General features: G+C 42.9%; 1 protein-coding gene across 7 annotated transcripts in view; it reads left to right on the forward strand.

The window, feature by feature from the left end:
- PLPPR1 (phospholipid phosphatase related 1) overlaps window positions 1-24509 on the forward strand; it is a 132592-nt gene that overhangs the window by 96848 nt on the left and 11235 nt on the right. For all 7 annotated transcript variants that reach the window (XM_080573377.1, XM_080573373.1, XM_080573379.1 and 4 more), the window contains 2 exons: window positions 515-703; window positions 15702-15834. In XM_080573377.1, the coding sequence (XP_080429503.1) occupies window positions 515-703; window positions 15702-15834 (322 nt within the window). The remainder of the gene's footprint in view (window positions 1-514; window positions 704-15701; window positions 15835-24509) is intronic.

Here is a 24509-nt window from a genome sequence, read left to right on the forward strand (position 1 = left end):
CTCTTCTAGATGAGCAGAGCATGCAGGTTCCCCGTTGCGGGCTTGCAGCTGCAGCGAGGAAGCATTTTGGCTTTAGCTTCATTTATCCCGTGCAACAATCCTTTCCAGCTGCCTACCGCTGTGCACAGGTTTTAGCTTGTCACTGTCAGCTCTCACAGTGCTGCCCCTCATCCTGCTAGTTTCCATTGATCGTTGCTGCTGTTGGCACTCACATGCCCTTTGACGAAGTAGCTGTCAAAGCTCCCGTCCCTCTACAAGCTGCGTTAAGGACCCGTTCCTATCTGAAACATTCATTAGTGTCGTTTGCCAAAAGGTTTATGTAACAGATGTTGCAAAGCGGGCACGCAGAGACGCACATGCACACACACACACACACACACACACCAGCGTTGCAAGGACTGTCGGGGTGATGATGAAGGGAGGATGGTCTGCGGGACTAGAGTAGCTTGAAGGCATAGCTGCATCTGTTAAAAAAAGCAACTAATGCCTCTGTGTCACCATGCTGTATTTTCAGCTTGTCATCATGGCTGGGACTGTTCTGCTTGCCTACTACTTCGAGTGCACCGATACTTTTCAAGTGCATATCCAAGGTTTCTTCTGTCAGGATGGCAATTTGATGAAACCGTACCCTGGAACGGAGGATGAGAGCTTCATTTCACCCCTTGTGCTCTACTGTGTGCTGGCTTCAACTCCAACAGCTATTGTAAGTATAAGAAATTGTTTGAATTCTCCACTGCCGCTCCATAAATAACAGCAACAGTCTTGTAATAGCTCTGTCCCCTTTCCTCTATTTTCAGCTGTAATTGATTTACACTTAGCTGGATCTTTGCTTTGCCTTAGCCTAATATGATCTTCATTGCTTATCTCCAGGTGTAATTATTCTGAGGTAATCTTAATGCAAGATTGAGAGGTAGAGCTTGTTAAGCCTGTTACAATAGCTTGCCCAGTTCAGTGATTAGCTGTGAATTGTCTGGGCTCCAGAGGGTCATGAATGCAAAGGTGATGTATTACTGAAAATAGAAAAATAATAATAAAAAAAAACAGATAAGGTGTGAATAAAACCTGGGTTGGACATGCAGCATATTTGGGTCTATTTGCTACTATATTAAGAGGACTATTAAAGGGTTTTAAAAGGCTTAGATGAGCAGAAAAATGTTCAATATGAAGAAAAGCATGAGTGCTATTTCCTTGGTATTTAGAATCTGTTCATCTTTTGGCAGCCACATCCCCTTAACTGTTTTTTTTAACTCGACCCAACCAGTCAGCTACAATGTAGCTGTTCCAAGCAGGTGAAAATATACAATTAGCTGAGTACATGCACTTCCAAAATGGTTATTGTAGTCACTGATTAGCAAAACATTGGCCCTTTTCCATTTTCTGTGTAGAAAGTTACAAATTTCACCAATAGCTAATTTTCCTACCTATGCAATTACATTAATAAATTCCTAAAAGACTCTGTCTTTACATGTTTTGTTTTCTTATACTTCTTTCTTTATCTTTAGTATTTCTTTCTTAACTTTGCTTTGCAACCTTTTCAAAACTTGATGAAAACTGTGCATGAGAGATAAATGTTGGACCGTAGTCAGTTTCAATTTTTGGTCTGTATGAGTATTAATGCATGAAATAGTTTAACACAGAACGTGATAAGAAATGTGAAAGAGATCTGCGTAAGAGTCTACAGTTTTTGTACAGGACACTTCATGAAAATGAGTAATTTTTTTTTAAATGAATTATGTCATGAGCTTATGAAAATCCTCTGTAGTAACGCTATTACTTTCTGTATTGAAACTCAGTTTAATGCTAAATCTTGTTTGCTTTGCTTTGTGCTGCAATGATAGACAAAAATAAATACTACATTTCTCCATAGTGATATTTACAGTAACTTTCACAGGCTGTGCTTTTAAAGCAAAATCGAGTGATGTATCCATGCCTGGATGCAGTAACACTGGAGTTAGTGGGAGGCTTGTCCCTTGTTTCAGTGATACGGCATTAGGTGGGCAAGCAGTATTGAGAATGTTGCTCTTTAGCTGGATCTTCTATTTAAAGCCTTCCTCTGGCAAAGTGGGTTGCAAACTTTTCAGGTTTTTCTCTACTGGATCGACATTTCCTTTCACTTCAGAAGCCCAAGAAGTTTTCTCTAGTTATTTATGAAAAGCTGGATTGGAATCTTCTTTAGGAGGTGAATGACACTGGTTCTGTAAATCCCTAGGCCGTGTTAAACATAGGAACTGAAAGGCTGGAGTGAACATCAAAGTTTTTGGGTGTAGAGACCTTCAGCTAAGTGCTGTGTGGAGCTGGTAGGTCTATCTTGTACAATACAAGCTGTGTGGAGATCCCAGCTTGGGTCCAGAAGTACAGCAGTCACACTAAATGACCAGATCCAGTACTGGATCTAAGGTAATAAGCAGTGCTGCTTGGGTTACACTCTGCTGTTGAACTGCCCATCTACCGCTTCGTCTAGGGAAAATGTTGGTCAGGGACAGTGCAGGGCTCTTTTCAATATGTGTCGTTATGATCTCTTTGTAGAGCCTCAGGGAGACAGTAGGTCAGACTTCTTGGGAAAACTTTTTTCTTTTCATTCTGAATATATTATGCATTCATACATTATTTAATGTGTTGATTGTATTATTTTGTTGTGTTCTTAGTATATCATTTAATTATTTCATATGTAATTACTTAGTATTGGGCTAATCTTCAACCAGAGAATGTGTCAAAGGGGTCTTTTTCTGTCTTCCTTACAGATCCTCAGCACAATGTTTTTATAAGAGTAGTTTCACTATATTTCTCATACCCATCATTTTCTCAGAGACATTCCCCTCCATGCAGGCTAATTTAAAATTTCTGCTTTAGCTGGTACCTGTTTTCACCCTGTCTTCCCTCTGCAAACTGACTTGTCAATGGTCATTAACAGAAAGCTAGTAAATGAGACAGAAAGTGAGCTCAGAGACTCCATAAGTTCTGTCCCTGCATTGCATTACCGATCTGAGTATGAGTGTGAGTATCTGCACCTTTCATCCAGCACCCGAATGGGTGCCTGTTATTCGGACAGTCACAAACTAGGCAGAGATTTTTGATACAGTTGAATGTCCCAGAGATTTCAGTGAAAGGAGCAAGTGCAACCATTTCTATTTATACAGTGATGATTGTACTCTCTCCCAGTAAAAATAAAAAATAAAAAGAGCAAAAGAAGAAAACACAGCTGTGCTTTGTGGGAGGGAACTTTGCATGCATTCACTGTGGGCTAAGCAGTAGTTTTGCTCTGTGCACTTTGCTGTCAGGAATAATCACTGACAACCTGCAGCTCCAGTGTGAAGGACTGACTTAAGTCAAAGGTAATGCCAGTTCCTCTTTACAACTGTGTTTTTCTCCTCTGTAAGATGCTTGCTGCTTCATTTTCTGACAGCAAATTGCTTGGTTTGCCTGAGAGGATTTACGGCAGGGAGTCTGATTTGCCTGTTGCATGCATATTGCCACCGCTCTGACACCTCATGGCAGGAGGGGAGTGATTATTTCTAGGGAGAAGGGGAGGAGCCCAGCAGTAGCTGGGAAGAGCTCGTGGTTCTACTTAACAGTTTTTTCTGGAGCTATGGAAAGTACTCTAGTAGTCTGTACAAGCTTGCTCTGATTAGTCAAGAGCAATGTTTAAGTGCAGTTCTGTGTACACAGCTCTGAACTGGGTTCCAAGCCCTGATTTTAGCGTAGCTATGAGGTGTTATAATGTTTGAAAGCCAAAAGGGAGCATCTTCATTAATGTATTGCAATATCCCCATGTCTCAGTCATTTGGTTGTGACAGTGGCCGTGGGGAAAATGAGTGTATGTGTTTTATTTTTTCCCTGAGAATACATTTTAGAAGTGCTGTTGTTGTTTGGTAATATGGTATGTGCATTTCCCTGTACTGTAGCAGCAAAATAAATGAGACCAGCCTGTTTTTTTGCTATGCTGGGTTGGGTAGTTAATCATCATACCTAAGAATTACAAAAGTCTTTTATTGCTCCTGTTGATAACCTTTTAGTCTCTGATAATGAGAGTTTCTTGCAAGGGGAGATGCCTGAATCTCATGATGATACTGTTAAATAAATTAAAATCATGTATGCCTGACTCCATTCTGTGAAAAGCATTTTTCTCCCAAATGTTCCACTGAGAACAGGTCAAATGCTTTCATCTGCCTTATTCATTTTTAATTCTTTGAGTGTGGCAGTATTAGCGTCTTTGCTGCAAAGCAGTAGGGAAATGATCATTTTAGTAATAAGTAATACATAAAGGAAGGGCAAGCTTTTTTTTATTTGTAAAGAAACAACTGGCCATTTTATTTCATATTTAGTGGTTTATCCTCTGAAACATGCATGTTCACAGAATCACGGAATGGTTGAGGTTGGAAGGGACCTCCAGAGATCATCTAGTCCAATCCCCCTGCTCAAGCAGGGTCACCTAGAGCATGTTACAGAGGATGGCATCCAGGTGGGTTTTGAATATCTCCAAAGAAGGAGACTTCACAACCTCTCTGGGCAGCCTGTTCCAGTGCTCTGTCACCCAAACCATAAAGAAGTTCTTCCTCATATGGCGATGAAGCCTCCTGTGGTTTAATTTATACCCATTACCCCTTGTCCTCTCACTGGCCACCACTGAGAAGAGTTTGGCCCCATCCACTTTACATTGTCCCCTCAGGTTTTTTTAGAGGTTGGTAAGATCCCCACTCAATCTCCTCTTCTTTAGGCTAAACAGGCCCAGCTCGCTTAGTCTTTCCTCATAGGACAGATGCTCCAATCCCTTAATCATCTCTGTGGCTCTGCGCTGGGCCTTCTCTAGAAGATCTACATCCCTCTTGTACTGGGGAGCCCAGGACTGCACACAATGCTCCAGGTGCGGCCTCACCAGGGCTGAGTAGAGGGGGAGGATCACCTCTCTCGACCTGCTGTCCACACTCCTCCTGATGCAGGCTAGGATCCCATTGGCCTTCTTGACCACAACAGTGGACTGATGGCTCATGGTTAACTTGTTGTCCGCAATGACCCCAGGTCACTTTCCGCAGAGCTGCTCTTCAGCAGGTCAGCCCCCAACCTGTACTGGTGCCTGGGGTGGTTCCTCCCCAAGTGCAGGACCCTGCACTTGCACTTGTTGAACCTCATGAGGTTCCTCTCCGCCCAACTCTCCAGCCTGTCCAGGTCCCTCTGAATGGCCACACAGGCCTGAGGTGTGTCAGCCATGCCGGAAAGCTTTGTATCATCCGCAAACTTGCTGAGGGTGCAGTCCGTTCCTTCATCCAGGTCGTTGATGAATACGTTGAATAGGACTGGACACAGTAGTGACCCCTGTGGGACACCACTAACAACAGGCCTCCAACTAGACTCAGCACTGCTGAGCACAACCCTCTGAGCTCTGCCACCCAGCCAGTTCTCGATCCATCCCCCTGTCCACACTGGATCCCACACTTCTGGAGCTTGCCCAGGAGGATGTTATGGGAGACAGTGTCAAAAGCCTTGCTTAAGTCAAGGTAGACAACATCTACTGCTCTCCCCTCATCCATCCATCCATCCATCCATCCATCCATCCATCCATCCATCCATCCATCCAGTCAAACTCAAGTAGTAAATTATGCTGTCAGCATTGGTAGAAAAATGGGATTATCACAATCCTGTCTGTTTTAGATTGAACCTGTAGTTATCAGTATATTCTGGTGACACAAAGAGCTTCATGAGACGAAGGGGAAACTGTACGTGTCTTATACCAGTTGTTTCTAATACCTATTTTTTTCTTCAGAGACTTTGACCTTCTTGCAGGCAGATTTCAGTTGTGCTGACATTGAAGGTTGGTTATTGGAAAACTGCTGCTTCCAGCTGTCCTGCTTACACGATAAGATGGGTATAGGAATGCCTTCATTTGCATTCCTACCCTGCCTAATGGTAAAGTGGAATGGATTGGAACAGAATAGAACAGAACAGGTCACTTGGAAGGGCCCTGCAGAGACCATTGAGTCCAGCTGCCTCACCACTTCAGGACTACCAAAAGTTAAAGCACGTTACTGAGGGCATTGTCCCAAAGCCTCTTGAACACTGACAGGTTTGGGGTACCAACCAACTTTCCAGTGAGCCTGTTCCAGTGTCTGACCACCCTCACGGTGAAGAAATCTTCCCTGATGCCCAGCCTGAGCCTCCCCCGGCCCAGCTCTGTGCCCTCCCTCATTGCCTGCCATGGGTGACCAGGGAGCAGACGCCGGCACCTCTCTCTGCCCTTCCCCTCCTCAGGAGCTGCAGGGAGCAATGAGGCCGCCTCCCAGCCTCCTCTTCTCGAGGCAGGGCAACCCAGGTGTCCCTGGCAGTCGCTTGACTGTCATGTCAAGTACTTGGGTGAGGTAGTGGCCAGCCAGTCTGTGCGGACAAGGAAAAGGGAGTGAGAAGGAGCATGTTCACCTCCGTGGCCTCGTGAGAATAGCACAGAACTTTGGCCTTTGCCTCAGCCAGTTTCAAAGGATCACAAGTTCCTAAATGACAGAAAACTGCTTTTGTCTTGGCATTGGGGTGGCCTACAGCAACACATTCAAACAGCTGACTTCTGCATTACAGATCGTTCGGTGGACAGCCCCTCTTTTGGTGATTGTAAGTACTTCAGGAAGGGTGAAACTAGCAAGAAAATATTTTTTTTTTTTTTCAGAGTAGGAGGTCTTAGGCTGCAAACCCTTTTCTGGAGATAACCATAGCATAGACACTTCACTCGGCTGGCTTCCTGATGATCGGGAACGTAAATATTAAAAACAGCTTGAAAGGGGACCCTGAGTCCCATGATCACAAGTCTGGTGAATTTAAAAGTTGTCTGTCCAGCAGCAACATGTTTCGCAGAGCCTGAGAAAAAGTGTAATATTCCAGTGCATCATCAGTTCCAAAATAGGGATGGTGGGAGGTACAATAATTCCAATTTGTAGCAGAAATAATAATTCTTTGATTTTTGCCAATATGAGAATTTTATTAAAATAATGTTTCAATTGGAAAAAGTTGTTTTGCACAAACACTACATTTTCAAGCCATTTCCTTAAAAATATTTTGGTACAACTCAACCACATCCATTAGTGTCCCTCAAGGCTTGCTTTTCCCTGTTACGTGGTTAGTACAAATCAGGCAGTTCCCCTGCTGGTACTAAACAATCATTCCAGAGTTCAGTGCTGCTTCTTGCACTGCTCCATCCAGTGTGATTTGTCTGGCCACTTGAGAGAAGCAGAGAGGCTTAGGAATGAAGGCAGCCCACTGAAATGAGTACAGAACAGCAGCAGAAAGCTTCAAGGGCACCATTTTTCGTTTTCTTAAAGTAGAATGGAAAGCACCTCTGCTGTTTTCATGCAATCTTTAGTTTCTTTCTTTCTTTTTCCAGGAGGGAAGTGGCAGCCTACACGTAGCTTTTAATTGTCTGGTGCAATTTAGTTCTGCAAAGGATTATTTGTTTTAAGATAGTGTTTTCAGAATCAGTCAAGCCAAACAGTGGTCCAGTTATTAATTAGAAGATGAATTAGTGTTGATCAAACTGATCTGAAGCAGGAGGAAACTCTTCCAACTTTTCTCAAGAGTTTATGCTTACCTCCCAAATTTTAAAAACATTATTATTTTAGATGTTTTTCCTGTTCTTACCACCAGTTCCCTTCCTTGTCTTTGGTGCATTATTCCTGTGTTTTATTTCTAGAAAGGAAGCCAGGGAATTTCATGCTGTGTTGGCTGAGTCCCCTGTGGCTGCTCAGCAGCAGATGCTGTGAAAACCGGGAGCAGCCACTGCTGCTCAGAGCCCTCTTGCAGCAGCACTTCCTGGCTTTTTCAGGCAGAAATAACAAGACTCCCCTGTGCTAGGCAGGCAGGCTGGGCAGCAGTGGGGAGCGGGGGGCTCTGTTTGTGCCTGGAGCATCCCTCATGCCTAAGGAGGGCACGTCCCTCTTTTAGGGTGTACAGCACCGTGCTCGTGTCGTCCCATCTTTCAGGGCTGACCTCCCTTTCTGCTTAGCTGCAGAGGGAGGACTCCATTTGAGGGCATTTGCTGCTCCTTCTTCTTGCTGTCGGGTTGCAAAGCTGAGGTTGCTCAGGGCTGGGCTGAAGAAAGAGCCTCACAGCTGGGCAGGTGTCATCCATGAGCCGTGGCTTGTCATTCTCTTTTTCAGTACTGTCATTGGCAAGCTGGGATATGTAGGAGTCAGGCCAGGGTGCCCATTACTCTGGGTGAAAGTTTATATCCTTGCATTTATACACCATTCTGGAAATTAATAATTACACCTTGTTTGTTCTAGCACTTGCAGGCACTTCTGCCGCCAGTGTCTCGCAGGACTGGGTAATGGTCTCACAATGTGTCAGTTTCTGAGGAATACCGCAGAGCTGTGGGAAATTTCTTCTCTTGATTATATCGAAGTTTCAGAATCTATTAATTTTAGGCAGTTTTCCCACAGCAAATTGCTTTTTTGAACAGTTGTGTTTTGTGGGCAGACCAGGATCCAAATTGTGGCCTTCGGTCCTATCGACTTTGGGGGAATGAAAGGAACAAATTTATTTTTATTGCAAAATAACTTTTTAAAAACTGTTAATTGATGTTGCTTTTGTTATTTGATGTTGCTTTCATTGAACAAAAAAAAAAAAGAATGAGGTAATAATGAACTGAACACAGATTCACAGATTTAAGCTGAGAGAGCATCTGAGAAAACTCTTGGCTGATCCCTGGTCCTCATTAGCAGCAGCAGTGCTGGTATTATTAGGGAAAAACTGTGCCCCCCTAGGCAGGATTGGGCCAGGGTCCTGCCACAGACAGTAGAAATGCTGTTTCAGGAGAGGGTGCTAAGGCTGTGACTGCTTCTGTGACTGCTCGCTGCCCTAGGTGTCTTTCTCAGCATGAATGCTGCTTACCATTTGCTGCCCAGGCTTGACTATGAAGTATCCGATGTGCCGCATCAATATGTAGCTCTGTAGGCAGCAGGAAGGTTGGCAGATCAATAACCCACAAGTCCCGTGGCTAAATGTGAGGGAGATCAAAGGAATTAAGGAGTTAGAAACACGAAGTGAGAGCTGATCTGAGCCATGTTCTTAGCGGGGGCCTACAAAGATGCCACCAGATTGTTTGAAGGACGAGAGGCAGCGCTGCAATGGACTCAAGCTGCAGGAAGAGAAACTGTGATTGTTAGGGAAAAATCTTTCTATGCTGACAGTAGTCAGGCACTGAAACAGTGCTCCCCTACAGGCTGTGGGATCTCCATTCTCAAAGACATCAGAAAACTGACTGCTCAAGGCCCTGCTCAGTGCTGGCTCTGCTATGAGTAAGGCTTGGACTGGAGACCTCTGGCACTCCTTCTCAGCTAAATCCCTGTGTGATCCTGAGCCTTTACGGTTTATGGTGCTTGTGTAAATGTTCTACTGCTTAACTGATGGCAGAGGAGTGGAGGAAGAGCTTCTGTGAAGCACTTGGGGAGTGTCTCTACTGACCAGCGACTGTGCTGATGCAGTCCTGAGATACAACACAGTGCAAAGGGGCAGAATTGCTTTGGGCCCAACGCAGGGCAGTGCTGATGAAACGCCTGCTGGAGCACTTTGCAAAGGTCACCTTTCAGTGGACAGGCACGCATTTCCCTCAGAGAGCTGTGTGGAGTCATTCTAAAAATTGCTGATTGGGGTCCCCATAACCCACAGCTGCTTGTTTTCTCCACTTTTGAGTGCTCTGCACATAGTTTGTCTCCCAGCCAGTGCCTTACGCATATCTGCTCCTCCCCTCGGCTGCTGTTTGAATGCTGTGGATTTGATTAATTACTTTCTTTCTATTTGTGACATTAAAAATGCAGGCACACACATTCTTGTAGATGATTCAGGAAATGTCATGCAGCTTGCTGAAGCCAGCCCAGAGATGAGAGTGATGATGTCCTGAGAGCCGAGTACAGCTTTGCTTGCTGACAGAGATATTTGTGTGTAATAGCATGTCTCTGGATGTGGTTTTCATGTATTAAATGGTGTTAACAGTGATTGACTCTGCTGTTAATGTTGTTAAAGCAAACAAGCTGTGAGATTTTAAAACTCCTGGAAATCAAAATGATGTAAACCTTGTGCTTAGAAAACACAGGTCCTGTCTGTACTTCAAATAATTCTTCCTAATATGGGACCCGCTTCTGCTTGCTGTGATCAGAATTGCCATTAGCTGTACGATTTTTATGGGAAGCAGCAAAAGGCTGTCGTTTCACAGAAGCAGCCCCAGTCTGCAGGCACAACTCTGCTCACCGTGTCTCGTGTGTGTGCCCTGGCTCATGCTCCTCCACCTGTGTCTGTGTGGAACTGCAGCTGAAATGAAAACTGCATAGCCCCTGTCACACAACTTCAGGGGAGGGATGGAGCCCTCACCTTTACTAGAAGACTTATTTGAAGTGAGGTACAAGGCTAATGTACTGAATGGGAGAAACGAAAGGAACATAAGTCTTAAATCTTGATCCCATCCTTGTCTGTCCCAACTGCACCATCAAGTAATTAATTTCCCAAATTAAATACATCTCCTCAAGGCTCCCCACCCTCACCCCACAGCATAGTTCCTGCAGGAGGGTTGCTCTAGGATGCCACTCTTCTGAAACCACCTCATGGTTGTATCCCACATCCATTTATGGACAGTTTATAGAAACAGCTCTTCTTGATGTTTACCCCTAATCTAGTTATAAAGTGTATCACAGAATCATAGAATGGCTCAGGCTGGAAGGGACCTCAAAGACCATCTACTTCCAACCCCCCTGCCATAGGCAGTGGTGCCACAAACTAGAGTAGGTTGCTCAGGGTCTCATCTAACCTGGTCTTGAACACCTCCACGGATAGGGCATCCACAGCCTCTCTGGGCAACCTGTTCCAGTGCCTCACCACCCTCTGAGTGAAGAATTTCCTCATCACATCTAATCTAAATCTCCCCTCTTTTAGTTTAAAACCATTCCCCCTTGTCTTGTCATTATCCGATTGAGGAAAAAGTTGTTCTCTGTCTTTTTTATAAGACCCCTTCAAGTATTGAAAGGCTGCGATGATGTCTCCCCAGAGCCTTCTCTTCTCCAGGCTGAGAGGTGCTCCAGCCCTCTGAACATCTTTGTGCCCTCCTCTGGGCCTACTCTAACAGCCCCACATCCCTCTTGTGCTGGGAGCCCCACACCTGAATGCAGCACTCCAGGTGGGGCCTCACAAAGGCAGAGCAGAGGGGGAGAATCACCTCCCTTGCCCTGCTGGCCACCCCTCTGTTGGTGCAGCCCAGGACGCAGTTGGCCTTCTGGGCTGCAGGCACCCACTGCTGGCTCATGTCGAGCTTTTTGTCCACCAGAACCCCCAAGTCCTTCTCTGCAGGGCTGCTCTCATTGAGGTGAACATCAATCCCTATGCTCATGTCTGAGATAGCCTCGACGCAGGTGCAGCACCTTGCTCTTGGACTTACTGAATCTCACTAGGTTGACTGGCCCACTTTGCCAGCTTGTCTTTGTCCAGGTTCTTCTGGATGGCATCCCTTTCTTCTACTGTATCAGCTGCACCACTCAGCTTGGTGTCATCTGCAAACCTGCTGAGGGTGCACCTAATCCCACTGTCTATGTCATTGATAAAGACATTAAATAGTCCCAGTCCCAGGAGAGAACACTGAGGTACACCACTTATCACCAGCCTCCACTTGGACATAGAGCCATTGACCTCCACTCTGGGTGTGATCTTCAAGCCAACTCCTGATCTACATAATGATCCAGCCATTAAGTCCTTATCTCTCCAATTTGGAGATCGGGATGTCATGTGGGACCGTGTCAAAGGCCTTACAGAAGACCAGGTAGATGGCATCTGTTTGTCTTTCCTTGCCAACTGATGCAGTCACATCATCACAAAAGGCCACCAGACTGCTCAGGCATGATTTCCCCTTGGTGAAGCCATGCTGGATGTCTCAGATCAACTCCTTGTCTTGCATGTGCCTTGACATTGCTTCCAAGAGGATCTGTTTCATGGTCGTGCCAGGCACAGAGGTGAGGCTCACCAGTCTGTAGTTCCCTGAGTCCTCCTTTCTACCCTTTTTGAAAATGGGAGTGATGTTTCCCTTTTTCCAGTCACCAGGGACTTCACCTGACTGCCAGAACTTTTCAGATAGGATGGAGGGAGGCTTGGCAACTAGCTGTAGTTGTGTAGTTGTGCAAAGAATCATTTGGCAAGAGACTGTGAGCACAACAGAAAGTATTGTAAGATACAAAGATTAAAAGAAAAGATAAAAATCCCATTTCCCTTTAAAATCAATAGTTACATAGATTAAACTGGTAATTAAACAAATTAACAAATGAAAAACTCTTCAGGAGTGCAAGGAGGATAGCATGCTCCTATTGTGCTGAGAACTTGAAGGGGAGAGATGTGATATTTCACTGTCTGAAGATGTCAGTTCACAAGCTGGAGGACTATCTTTTCCAGGTTACAGCTAGAAAAAAAGATCAACTATGCCATGGACAAAAGGCTGTTGGTGAGGAATATGAGATATTATTTTATTCAGCTGTTTGCTAAGTAGGAGCCAGGAAATGAGTAAACACACAGCAGAGGATTTTTTAAAAGCTGAATGCTGAGGATCAGGTACTTGGAGACACTGCCAATAGTAGGAAGGCAGGTGAAACTGAAGGAAGTTTTCTCTCAACGGATGTGTTGAAATAAGCAGAGGAAAAATGACTGCTTAGTTTCCCTGTTATATACATCACCTCAGACTGTGGATAAGCTGAGCTTTCAGTACCCAACCTCCAATGCAATTTTCTTGCCATTTCTACTATATAATTAAACCACTTTGATACAGTAGTTAATGAACCTTGCATTGTTTTCCCAAATTGACATTAAAGTAGTAGTTTGCTGGTTTTTTTGTTTTGTTTTGTTTTGTTTTTTCCACTTGTATATGTGTATCTATATTTAGATTTCAGATTTAGGACTGAATTGTACACGTTCCTGGGTTGCTGATTCTGTTCTGGCAGATGCTAAGGCACTTAACAGTGTCAGTGATTGATTTTGGGAGGCCAGCTGGACAACTTGGCTGCATGTGGACACTGCTCATGCAGAATCGTGCATTTTAAATCTTGAAAATCAGTGGAGTTATTCAATTTGAGAAATGCCTGGAGGAAAAAAAAAATAAATAAAATAAATAAATAAATAAATAAACACTTTTTTGAGAGAATATTCAGACCACATTCAGTTTTGCACAGCTAGATCAGAATTAAGTGCCCAGTCTCACCTTGGGCTTTTAGAGCATGCCCTGGCCTTGAACCACTTTCTAGAGCCCAAATAAAGCATACAAGGAAGCAAAACCCTCTAATTCAGGCAACTAAATTCAGTATCAGAGGTAGAACCACAAGAATAGTCCAGTTATATTGAATCATCTTATGTCACCTCACAAATACAGTGTTACTACTATATATCTAAAGTCTATATTGAAGCAAAGGGACTGGTCACTTTAAAAGTGACATTTTGCTATGTCAGAGGAAATCTGGGATAGTGCTGCTTAAATCGCAGATTGAACAGATTTATTCCATGGCAAAACTTACTCCTGAATCTTAAGTGGAACTAATCTGTCCACATGAGGGTCTCTAGGAGTGTGCCAGATAGCTAAGTTCATGGAAACAAAGGTGGGATTTGAAGCTGGAAAATGCTCAGTCAACTTCTGGTGCAAAGGAAATTAAAAATGATGTATTCTTAAAGAAGGATTATTACTATGTTTTATACCTAACTCTTATTTGAAGTTTGTGTTGTGTTTTTTTTCAAGTCCACTAACTCATCTTCTTCACAAACTAGAATTTCCTCGGGGCATGAATTCTCTCAATGTGTATGTACAGCCCCAGGCAGACAAAGAGTCAAAGCATTAACTCTAACTTCTGAGCATTATCATAATTCAAATAATAAATGGTTTGAAACAGAGTGTCACTTTTAAACTGCTTTAGTGCAGATGGTCTGTTTCTTAATTCCCAGCCCCATAGTTAGTGAGCTGAGCTTATTGAACTGCTTGCCAATTCTGTTAAGAGCAGATGGAGTGAAACAGGATAAAGGCAATATTTCAGTGTGGCTCCCATGCATCGGCTCCTACCCACAGATGCCATTATCGACATACATTTTACAACTCTACATCTCTCGCCATCAGCGGTTAGAATTATAAAAAGGTTGAACATACTTGGCTTGAATGTCAATAATCAATAAGGATGCTCATCTGGCTTAATAAGGATAAATTGTTGCCCTTGAAACAGCATACATACCATTACAGCAAAGCAAACTAGGGCTCGCTCCTTGAGGTTTATGCTAACTCTGTATCTGACCACATGCATGCGCACACTTTTGTAATGCATTTCTTTGGCCGTTCCTTAACATCATGGATTCATCTAGTCTTATCATAAATGTAGTTAAAGTAATTCCTTTGGGTGCTCCCTTCTTAAAAGCTCATTTCTTCCACTTTGGGCTGGCTTTTTTTTTTTTTTTCCTAAAGACTTTCATTATAAATGCTGTCTTTCAAAATTTCAGTTTCACTTTCTGAAGCCTGCTGACAGAACATGATAGGTGAGATTTGCAGAAGTGCATGCTGTGAGTGGACCATCACTGCTGCTAAAGCCGATGATCAAATTCTGTCCAGCTTTAGCTAGGGCAGATAGACTTCTGTGCAACAGAGTTAAATTAATTCTGAGTACTTAGGAAATAGTGATCCTACCCCTGTGGGAAACATCTATCATATTTCATGGAAAGAATGAATGTTCTGATGGCAAACTAAATACTTACTACATAAACACATTTAACATGAAGATTGGTAAATCCCTGGAGACTTACATTTTGATGTTTTAATAAATAAAACCATACGTTTAGCAAACAAAACAGTTCAGAAATCATCCTCTGGTCTTCAGACTGGCCAGCATGTGAAATGAGTGGCCAAACTGTCATAAAGAGCAGTGGCTGCATCCAGCTTTCCTCGTGGGAATTCACCCAGGCATGTTCAGAGAAACTGTGAGACTGGGACAGGCTATGGCAGGGACCATACTAACAACCTAACAGCATGGGTGATTGCCAGTCCTGCCTCCATGTCCTGGCACTTTTTACTTCATTAGTACAAATAACAGCGTATGACCTCCAAAATTTTCAACGACCTCCTCAAAAGTTTTTTGACTTCTGATAAGTTTCCACTTCAGGGACATCCTTCATCTAAATTTCTTTTGAAAGTTGGCAGGAGCTCTGTTGCCTTTGTGGCAGATTCAGACAAGTGTATTTTTGAGAAGCTGTGAAGGCTGTAAAAAGCATCCAGTGTTGCCGACGCTTGCTGCTAAAATGGTGGGGTAGAAGTCTGTAACATTAGCTTCCACTTCCCTCCATGGGCAGAAGCCTTCCATCCATGAAAACTATCCTGTCAGTAAATTTTAAATGCTAATCCCAGGACATGACAAATTCTGTGTTAATTGCAGTAAAAATAGGAGGTTTTGTGATACACGGTAATGATAAAGCTCTGTTCCCTATATCCCAGAAATTAGTATAAGGAGGCCTCGTACTTGATGTGTCATTCCACTGAGTGTAAGAACAGCAGATCCTTTCCTTGGCTGGGAGCTGGGTCTATCTCAGTTCATCCCAACTGAACGGTGTACCCTCACTGTGGAAGTGCAGCGTCCCAAAGACGCTATGGTGTGTAGTAGATTCTGTGGGCTGGAACCTGACTCATATGTTTTAAAGTTTGCTTATTTAACCTTCTGTTTCTTTCTCTTTCCTGACAGATTTTTATTGGTGAGATATCCATGTATTTCATAAAGTCAACCAGAGAAACCCTAATTATTCAAGAGAAAACTATTTTGACTGGAGAGTGCTGTTACCTGAACCCACTGCTTCGAAGAATAATACGTTTTATAGGTAAGCATCTTTAGCACTGCAAGTTTAGTCCCTGTTTGCACCAAAACAGAACAAAAGATCCTAATCATCTACAGCACAAAATTAATTGAGCTGTGAAATCTTTGCAGGCATCTTCCACCTTACAGGGATAGTCCCCCTCGGGATTTGCAAGGTAATGTTTGAAATGTGCCATGTCATGCTATCTGGACTTGGTTTATATCCTGTTCTGCTGAGCTTAATGCTTCTTCTGCACCCTTGAAGAAAGGTTATGCCAATCAAATTCTTATATGAATAATTCCATCATTGCTATTCTGTATAAGCTACCCATTTTACTCACAAATCGGTTCTCAGCAGCCCATCTCTTTGGCATTTTTTTATTCAGGTCTAATTTTAACATCTATAGCTCTGGCACATAATGTTCAGCTGAGCACAGCATAAAAAAGCCCAGAGCCCACTAAAATAACATTCTTATTTTTATTGTATTTGTGTTGTGTTTTTTTTGTTACAGATTTTTTTTGAGTTAATTGCTGAGAAACTAGGGAAAAAATTCAGTCACAAAACCATTTGGAGTTTGTTTTCTATTGTACTTAAAGACCTCTAGACCCTTTTCACAAAGCTTAATCAGTGGAAAAATGCCCAGGAGACCTCACCAAAGGGACTGTCTTGTGGTTCTTTAGGAGCAGGAGCAGCAGCGCAGCCTGAATATCTGCTGTGGCACTGACAAGGGATCTTAATGTTCTCTGAAGGCTTCCCAGTTCACAGCTATTTAAGGCTGCCCAAGCTGCACCCCTGAGTGTTTAGAAATAGGGAGAACTGTCTCACTGCCTGCACAGAACAGTGGTAAATATGACTCTCCGCTGACCAGGAGTTTTTATTCACAGGCTATCTGTGCACCTCCCTTCCTATGTATTCACAGAGGTAAATCATCCTTACGTATACCCCTTTTAAGAGAGTTTGGTCTGAATTCACAGCCTGAGTTAAAAGAAACAGCTGAATAAAACATTGAAATTATCTGAATCACATCTTCCTTGTCATTAATGAATTTTTGAGCTTTATATGTGAAAAAACAAAAGGGCTGGTGTGACCATGGCTTCCACGGAGCATAGCCATGGCTGCAGGCAGGGATTCTTGCAAAGAGCATGGAGTTGAAAAACTCCATGCGCTCAGATTTTCATCAGTGAAAAATACATGCTACAAAGGATGAAGAACCGTGATTTTCTTTCTCCCTGTCCTCTTTCTGTGCTTCCTGCTTTTTGCATGGAGGTTAGGAAGTGAAATAGGTTTTTTACCCTCTCCCACACTGAGGATGGAGACACAAACCACCTGTGGTTCATTATCCAGGCCTGTCCTGTGTGCTGCTCATTAAAACAAAAGACATGGGAATGTAATTAAAGTAAAATACCCTTGAACTTCAGATAACCTCTAGGATATATTGATGGATAGTAAACTGCCATTAAGAGAAAAGCAGGGTACTGAGGTCCACTGGGCCACTCAGGGCTGTTCGGCTGTTGCAGCACATTCAGCATGTTTTGCAAAGTCCTAATCAAATACTCTCGCCTGCGGGGTCAGCACTAAAAGAGCTTAAACCATGGTGGCTAAGCACTTGCTCTGTATGTTTTCTTATAATTATATTTTTCTGCCCTGCTTTCATTTTAATTATCTTTATTCTTAGGCATTCATGCTATAGTTTTTCTTCTGGTGGAGGAGGCAGGATGATACTGTGGACTGTTGGAGAGTTGCAGGATATGAACCTGCTAGAGAAATCAGTCTTCGCTTTGCAGTTTTATTTATCTTGCAGAGAAAAAGAAAGTTAACCTTATTAGAAATGGCTTAAAATGTTGGTCTCATTTTAAACTCCACTGATTGCAAGTTTTTGTCAGAAACCTCCCTGTCTCTGTAGTGAAATGAGAGAAGCAGAGCTTGCTGAAAAGTGTCTGAAATCATTTATAAAAGGAACTAAAAATAACCACATTTATTTCATTGAAATTCCAAATGCATCTGAAAACATGAAATGGACTGACCAGCTGTAGCCCATGCTGAGAGATCAGGGAAGTTATCTTCACACAGCTGCTCACTCCAGAAGGAGGATACCTGGATATGGAGGTTGCTCATACATAGATTTCATTGCATGTGTCTTCTCTTGCTAAACATGAAGACCATAAGTTACAGAAATATAAAATAGTTTTTCTACCAGGATATCCTAGCAAGTGGACTGGCTTGTTGCAAGGAAACCAGTTTAGTCTTGGTACAAATTCATTTGAATATCCACACCTGATAACCCTTTTTGGCCCAGATTAGTGAGCAAGAGCCTTCAATGAGTACCTCCAAAAAGTAGCAACAGAGCTCTGTGGAATAATGCTTTATCTCTTGTGTCATCACAGTTAATATTACTCAAAAGTTTGAGAAATACCATTCAGTGTGTCTGGATGTTTATGCCTCAGGAAAAATTAACACAAATTTCTGACCCTGAAAGGCACATCACAGAGAGCTTCTTTGAATTGTTATTTCCAAATTTTAGAAAGGCAAAGAGACTTTTTGTTCCTCCCTGACTCCATAACTAGAGATGCTGTGAAAAAAAAATAAATCTTTAAGAACAGTGGACTCTTGCTTTCCACAGAACAAGCGAGAGTTTCAGACTACTTTTGATAGTGTAAAAGGTAATCAAGCTTGTCGCATTATCACTATGGGATGTGTTGGATTTGGTTGCTGGACTTGAGCTTTTTCTCCTCATGCTTTTTCTTCATATGCCTCACAATAAGTCACTTTTTTTTACTCTAGTGCTGGTGCAAAGAATTAGTCAGAATCAAAATCCCACAGCTTTTCTGGGATGTTGACAATGCCCCATGTTTCTTTTCATTCATCTTTGTACCTTGCCTGCTGTGCTTCCTACTTATTTGCCCTTTGTTTCCTCAAGTCCTCAGCAGCTGTCTGTCTCTAGAGTTCTCCCCTCGCGAGTTTAGTGGGGACCTTGAATGTTGAGCTTTGTCTTAAATTCCTCCCTGCTTCTTTGTCCTTAGAAAGCTGGACCAAAATTTCTTCTTTCTTCCTGGCCCAAACATAAATTCTGTGCATTTTCCCGTCGGTGGCAAAAAAACACTCTCTCAGCTTGCTTCAGTGTATATCAAGTCCTTTACTGCATCCCAGATAGGTGAAATCTGCTGTGTTCCCTGTATTTAGAAAATCAATTCCTTTATCAGTGAAATAAAGCTGGCTTAGCTTGGAAACATCAGACTTTGATATATGTTGCAATTTGTTCCATCTTCCTCTTTATCTTTTATATTCCTTCCACAGACATTTATTTTAAAGATTTTCAGTTCAAACAAGAGGTGTGCAATTGCTTTGGAGTAATTTTTTCTGTCTAAAATATTGGTGCTGCACTGCTGTTCTTTAGTGCCATCATCATTCTTCCCTCCCCTCCCCATACCTCAAAGGAGTTTTATTAAGAACTTAAGCTACCAAAATTCACATGTTTTGTATTGGACCTTTGAAAAACCAGTGAGGAAGAGAAGCTTGTTTCTTGGGCCTCTGCCTCTTCTCCCTGCCACCCAGCTTGAATACACACAGCTTTTTGTATTTTTATTCACCTTTTCTTGTGGCAATTTCCCAGTCGGTACCCCTGCTAACATCTTGCCATCTTGCATTTGCTTGCATGTTTCACTTCCTCATTTGTATTGAAAACAGAGCTTATACGTTATTTTAGTGTTATTTTGAGAATGGTCTTAGTCAAGGATTTAGTGTGTTTATATACAGCAGTTGTACCACCCCCAGGATCATGGATTCAGACCTCACTGACTCAGTCTGGCAGTGTGATCGGAGTGTGTATTTTGTTGCATTTCAATATATTAGGTTTCTAATCCCTGTGATTAAGTTGTATACCTGCAAAGCCCTGATAACATGCAAGTAGCCTCTCTCCAGATAGTTAGAAATGCAACGTGCTTTGTGAATTTGTTACCAGTGGCTTTTACTTTGGAGCTGCATAATTTGCAGTTAACGAATGGCACGGATCAGCTTCTGCTGACAGCTTAATTTAAACCATGGGGGCACCTCACAGTGGGCAGCTAAATAATGAAATTAAGGCTTTATTTCGGCAAATTAAGGCTTTAGTTCAGCAAATAAAGGTTTACAAGATTTACACACACATTGAGTTTATTGTAATAGGATAGATAAACCCCAGAGCTCTGATGTCAATTCCCTGTGCAGCTGCAGGACATAGTTTGCCTGACCTTATCCTTCCGTCTGCCTTCATAATGAAACAATGCACGTTCTGTAATTAACTGGCTGCCTTTCAGGAGAGCTCAAGCTGTGTTTGGGTGAGGCTTAAACTACCATAGGTCTCACTTCTTATCACTGAAGAACCTCCACAATGAGAGGTCTTTGTGCTGCAGACAAATCAAACATTACTGCTCCCTTTTACACCGGGCTCTGAGATGACCCTTGTCTAGATGAAAATTGATAGTTATGAAGCAGCAAGGCAGGAAGAAGTCATGGGTACCCGTGGGGAGGAGGCTCAAGGCTCTGGAGTGGTTTTGCACTGGCTACTGAATTTCTTCTTGTGTTTTCAGACCATATGTCTTCCTTCTTACGTCTTGAATAAACAGTACCCAGGTAGGACACTCACAGGTGAAGCAGGTAGACGTAAGAGGTGGTAAATGGCTGGAGCAGTGGGCTTTGTGGGGAGATTAAAACCAATCCCATGATCAGATTATAAGTGCTCAGAAGCAGCTTGCTCTTGAGCCTGTTTCTGATGCCACAGCAACAGGCAGTACATTTTTCTGCAATGCCCATCTCTCCAGCTGTAAAATGGCAAATGATACAGATCTCCTTTAACAACACCCTTTAAGATATAATGACGAAGGGTGGTTTAGCAGAGTCTGGGTCACAGGACTAACAATGGATGGCTTAATTGGCTGCACAGGTCAATTAGAGGAACACCCACAGAAATGGACTGAAGATCAGAGGGGAAAGAGGTTGTGGGAATGTGAGTGTGCATGTATAATATGAAAGTTTTCCCAGCAAATTAGGTTGAGTGTGACAAACTCAGACAATTGTCTGGGCACTGGGAGAAGGAGGCGTGCCTAAATAAATGCACTTTGTGGAAGACATGACGATATGTTACCCAAGAGCACAGCTTCTGATGTCCCACGAGCACTTCAATGCATTGTTTCTTTTGTCACTTTACTTAACGGTTTCATGGTTTTTCTCTAATAAAGGCTTCTGCCTCCTCATTCTCATTTCCACCCACTGGCTTCTCACTTCTCTCTTCCCAATGTCTTTTCAGCAGCTTGTCTACAACTCCCATGGTTTTTTTGTGTGTGTTTATTTATTTGTTTTGTTTCAAATCAGTGACATTTTAAATGTCTGTAATAGTGAGAGTTTCCATGGAGTCAGCGGGCAGCTGCAGTCACTGATGTCAGAGAGATTCAGGCTGGAAGAAGAAAGAGCTTGAGCAAGAGTTGCCGGGAGAAAACAAGTTAGTGCTAAGGTTAATGGTGAGGGAGGGGAGCTAGACCCTTCTGTAAGGCATGCATTTCTGTTAGCAGAAGCAGTAGACTTAGCTGGAGATGGTAACACTGACGAACAGCCACGTGGGGAGTTTAGTACCAGAAAGACCATTGGAGCTGTGTGTCAGTGAGAGCCCAACAATTATGGATTCGTGCTTGGAGGATAATTTGGCAGCAGTTTATGGGGGGTGTAAATGGAGAAATTAAAACTGAAGCATTCAAAATTGAAGCTGATAAAGATTTAGATGCTTCCTCCAAGTCAAGTTTTAGGTCAGGTGAGATGGAGGTAGAAAGACTTAGGGTTCATTTTGTCTGTCCTCAGCTTTTTTTGAAAAAGACATTCCTTTTTTTTGTTGTTGTTTGTTTTGTTTGGTCTTTCTCACAGGAGGTGAAGAGAGGTTCAAATCTGAGCCTCAGTTCCTTCCTCCTGGGATCTGGGGTAGCTAAAGGGAGTAGCCGGGTGTAAAGTATACCCTGGATCCATGGTCTAAATTAGAGTCTGTCCAAATTACACTCTGCTTACTGGTTTGCTTTTCAATCTCTTCTTTCTGGCAGCTCCTTACACACACAAGCACAGCAGAGAGCCAGGACAGTGAAGAAAAGTCAGGCTGCCTTATCAGAAATAGTACGCCTTCTGCTCCTTGCTTAAGATCTCCTGCAGCCAGACTATGTGATACATGTGGTTGAGGGGAAGGAGTAGCTTTGTGTAACTTAAATTAGCCTGTATCCAACCTTTGTGCTAGCAACCATCTGTACAGGCTGTGTTTTTACAGGTCTCCTTTGAATGTGGCTAGTGCTGTGTACATCCTGTTTCAGCATATGTCAAGTTCTGGCCTAAAGTTCACTCTCAGGTTTTCTAGGCCAGAGTGAGCACAGTGCAATAAAGTGCCGTTGTTTAGCAGGATGGTATCACCTCCCATTAAATCTAGCATCAAAGTATGCAAGAGGTACAAATTCTCACATTCTCTCTGTGGCATGATATCACAAACTTCAGCTGTATAACCATAAAGAGTTAGGACTAGCTACCCTTCCCATGAAGCCTGTCAGCAGTGGCTTGTCTGCCTCTCAAAACCTTTCAGTCACCTCACTGCATTCCCATGCTCTGGTTAGTTAACTTAGCTGCTGTAGGTCATTGACCAAATCAGCTGAACAGATGGATTCCTGAGGTACAAAACCCATCAGGGGACTCCACCGCTACCAAGGCTCACTGGTGTTACAGCCTTTAAATCAATTACAACCAACCCTGTTTCAAAGTCTCCAGAGAGTAGGTGATGTGTAATCAGTCTGCAAGGGTTAAATTCCTGCTAGCTGAATTTGTTGCTGCACATCGCTGTAATTTTCATAAGGTGCATTTTGGCAGAGCTGCAAGAGGGGAATTACAGTGATCTATATGCATCACAATGGAGAACATGATAAAGGGTTCAACCATGGCTTGTTCTGCAGACAATGGCAGCCCTCAGCACTGACTCTGGGCCAGCACTTTCAGTGCCTCCAAATATTGAGAAAATAGAGGTGTTGAAATTTCTTTCTTTCAGAGCAAAACACCAGACTGCCTTTGTACCTGTGCACTGCATAGAGATTGAAATAACTTTATGAAGCCTGGAAACTTTATCTGAAATACTTCAGTTTTTGACTTGTACTGACTTTGCAATAAAGACCATGGGCCAGACAAGCGTCTGGCTCTTGGATTTCCTCTAAGCATTGAAAAGGGCTGGGAAATAATCCTCACTGCATTCCCTGTGATTTGCACAGCACATCAAAACAATACTGTTTAAAGCAAGTCATGATAAAAGGGAGGAAGCTACTGTCTTCCTTGACCACCACCGTCTCCTTAAACCCATGATCACACACCAGTTCATTGAGGCAGCACCATGGATTTGGTGTGCCTTTTCTTGAGTGCTCAGTTCTAACCCATGTCCCAGAGATTTGGTAATAAACTCAGTCCTCAAAATCCCCTTCACTGTGGTAACACTCCTTCCTGACCTTGTGGATGCGTTCTGAGGACAAACCACCTCACACTCCTGCAGCATCTCCAGGCTGATACCCAAGTAGAAGGGCACTTTCCATTAATAGCCCAGCTGTGGTTTTGTGCTGCAGCATAGCTGTATCAGTCACACCATCTCTGTGAGCGAGCAGTGCTAGGAAGTACCACTGCACATGTGTACAATTAATCCATTTCTAGTTAAGGGTTTTATTTCATGTCACTGTCCTCTGTAAAGACAGGCCCTACGTGTTTGAAAGGACCAAACTCTGTCAGTTATGGCCCTGCTGCTTTTGTTTTCTACATGGAGGGTTACAGTATCTGCAGAACTATCTTTGATTCTTCTTAATTTGATGTAAGGCATTTTCAGTTGCATTATATTCCTGACTCCCTGATATTTTTGTTTCTCAGAATAAATCTTTCTTTCCTTTTATAACTCAGTACAGATACTGCAACCCTTACAGCTCTCCTAAGATAAGTTGATATCCGAATTTTGGTTGTACTTAAATACATGGGAATCTCAGTTCAGTTAGAGTTTAAATGACTTTTGCCTACAAAGCTATAGGAGAGAGGAGGCAAAAATATATGACCCCCAGCATTTCGAGACCAGTTTAGTGATGGGTAGGAGGAAAACTGAGATGATTTAGTCTTTTGAAACATTTGGGTTTGGCATTACTGCAAACCTGCTCTTCTGTTCCTTTGGTGTGTAGGGAACACTTGCAAGCAAAGATCCACATATATGTTCATAGCAGCCATAGCAGATACTGATAACGCTCATGGGGAGTCAATGGAGGATGTGAGAACAGCAATTTCAAGCAAGGGATGCTCCACAACCTTGCAAAAGCTCCTGGGTTCAAGTGCATGCTTTCAGCTGTAGCGTACGAGGATATGTGCTCCCACTGGCATAATCTGAACTGCAACTGTATGGAAAGGTCTTTCGGACAGAAGTATTGAGGATGTATCCCAAAGGACCTGGCAAATATTGCTGGATCAGAATCTTAATCAGAACATCAGAATACTGAATAGTCACAATCCAAAAGATACGTGACATGCTAAGGTAAGGTTAATTGTGTCTCAGCGCTACACTGCTCCTCACATTTTTCTGTTGTAGCTCAGAGCTATTATATTAACATTTTTGGCTCAGATCTAGTAAAAATTCATAAACATCTTAACAGCTCATGTGCATGGCACTTGATTGCAGGCTGCAAGCCCTT

Source organism: Anser brachyrhynchus, assembly GCF_964034855.1.
Source record: "Anser brachyrhynchus genome assembly, chromosome: Z".
In the NCBI taxonomy this organism is placed as follows: Eukaryota; Metazoa; Chordata; class Aves; order Anseriformes; family Anatidae; genus Anser; species Anser brachyrhynchus.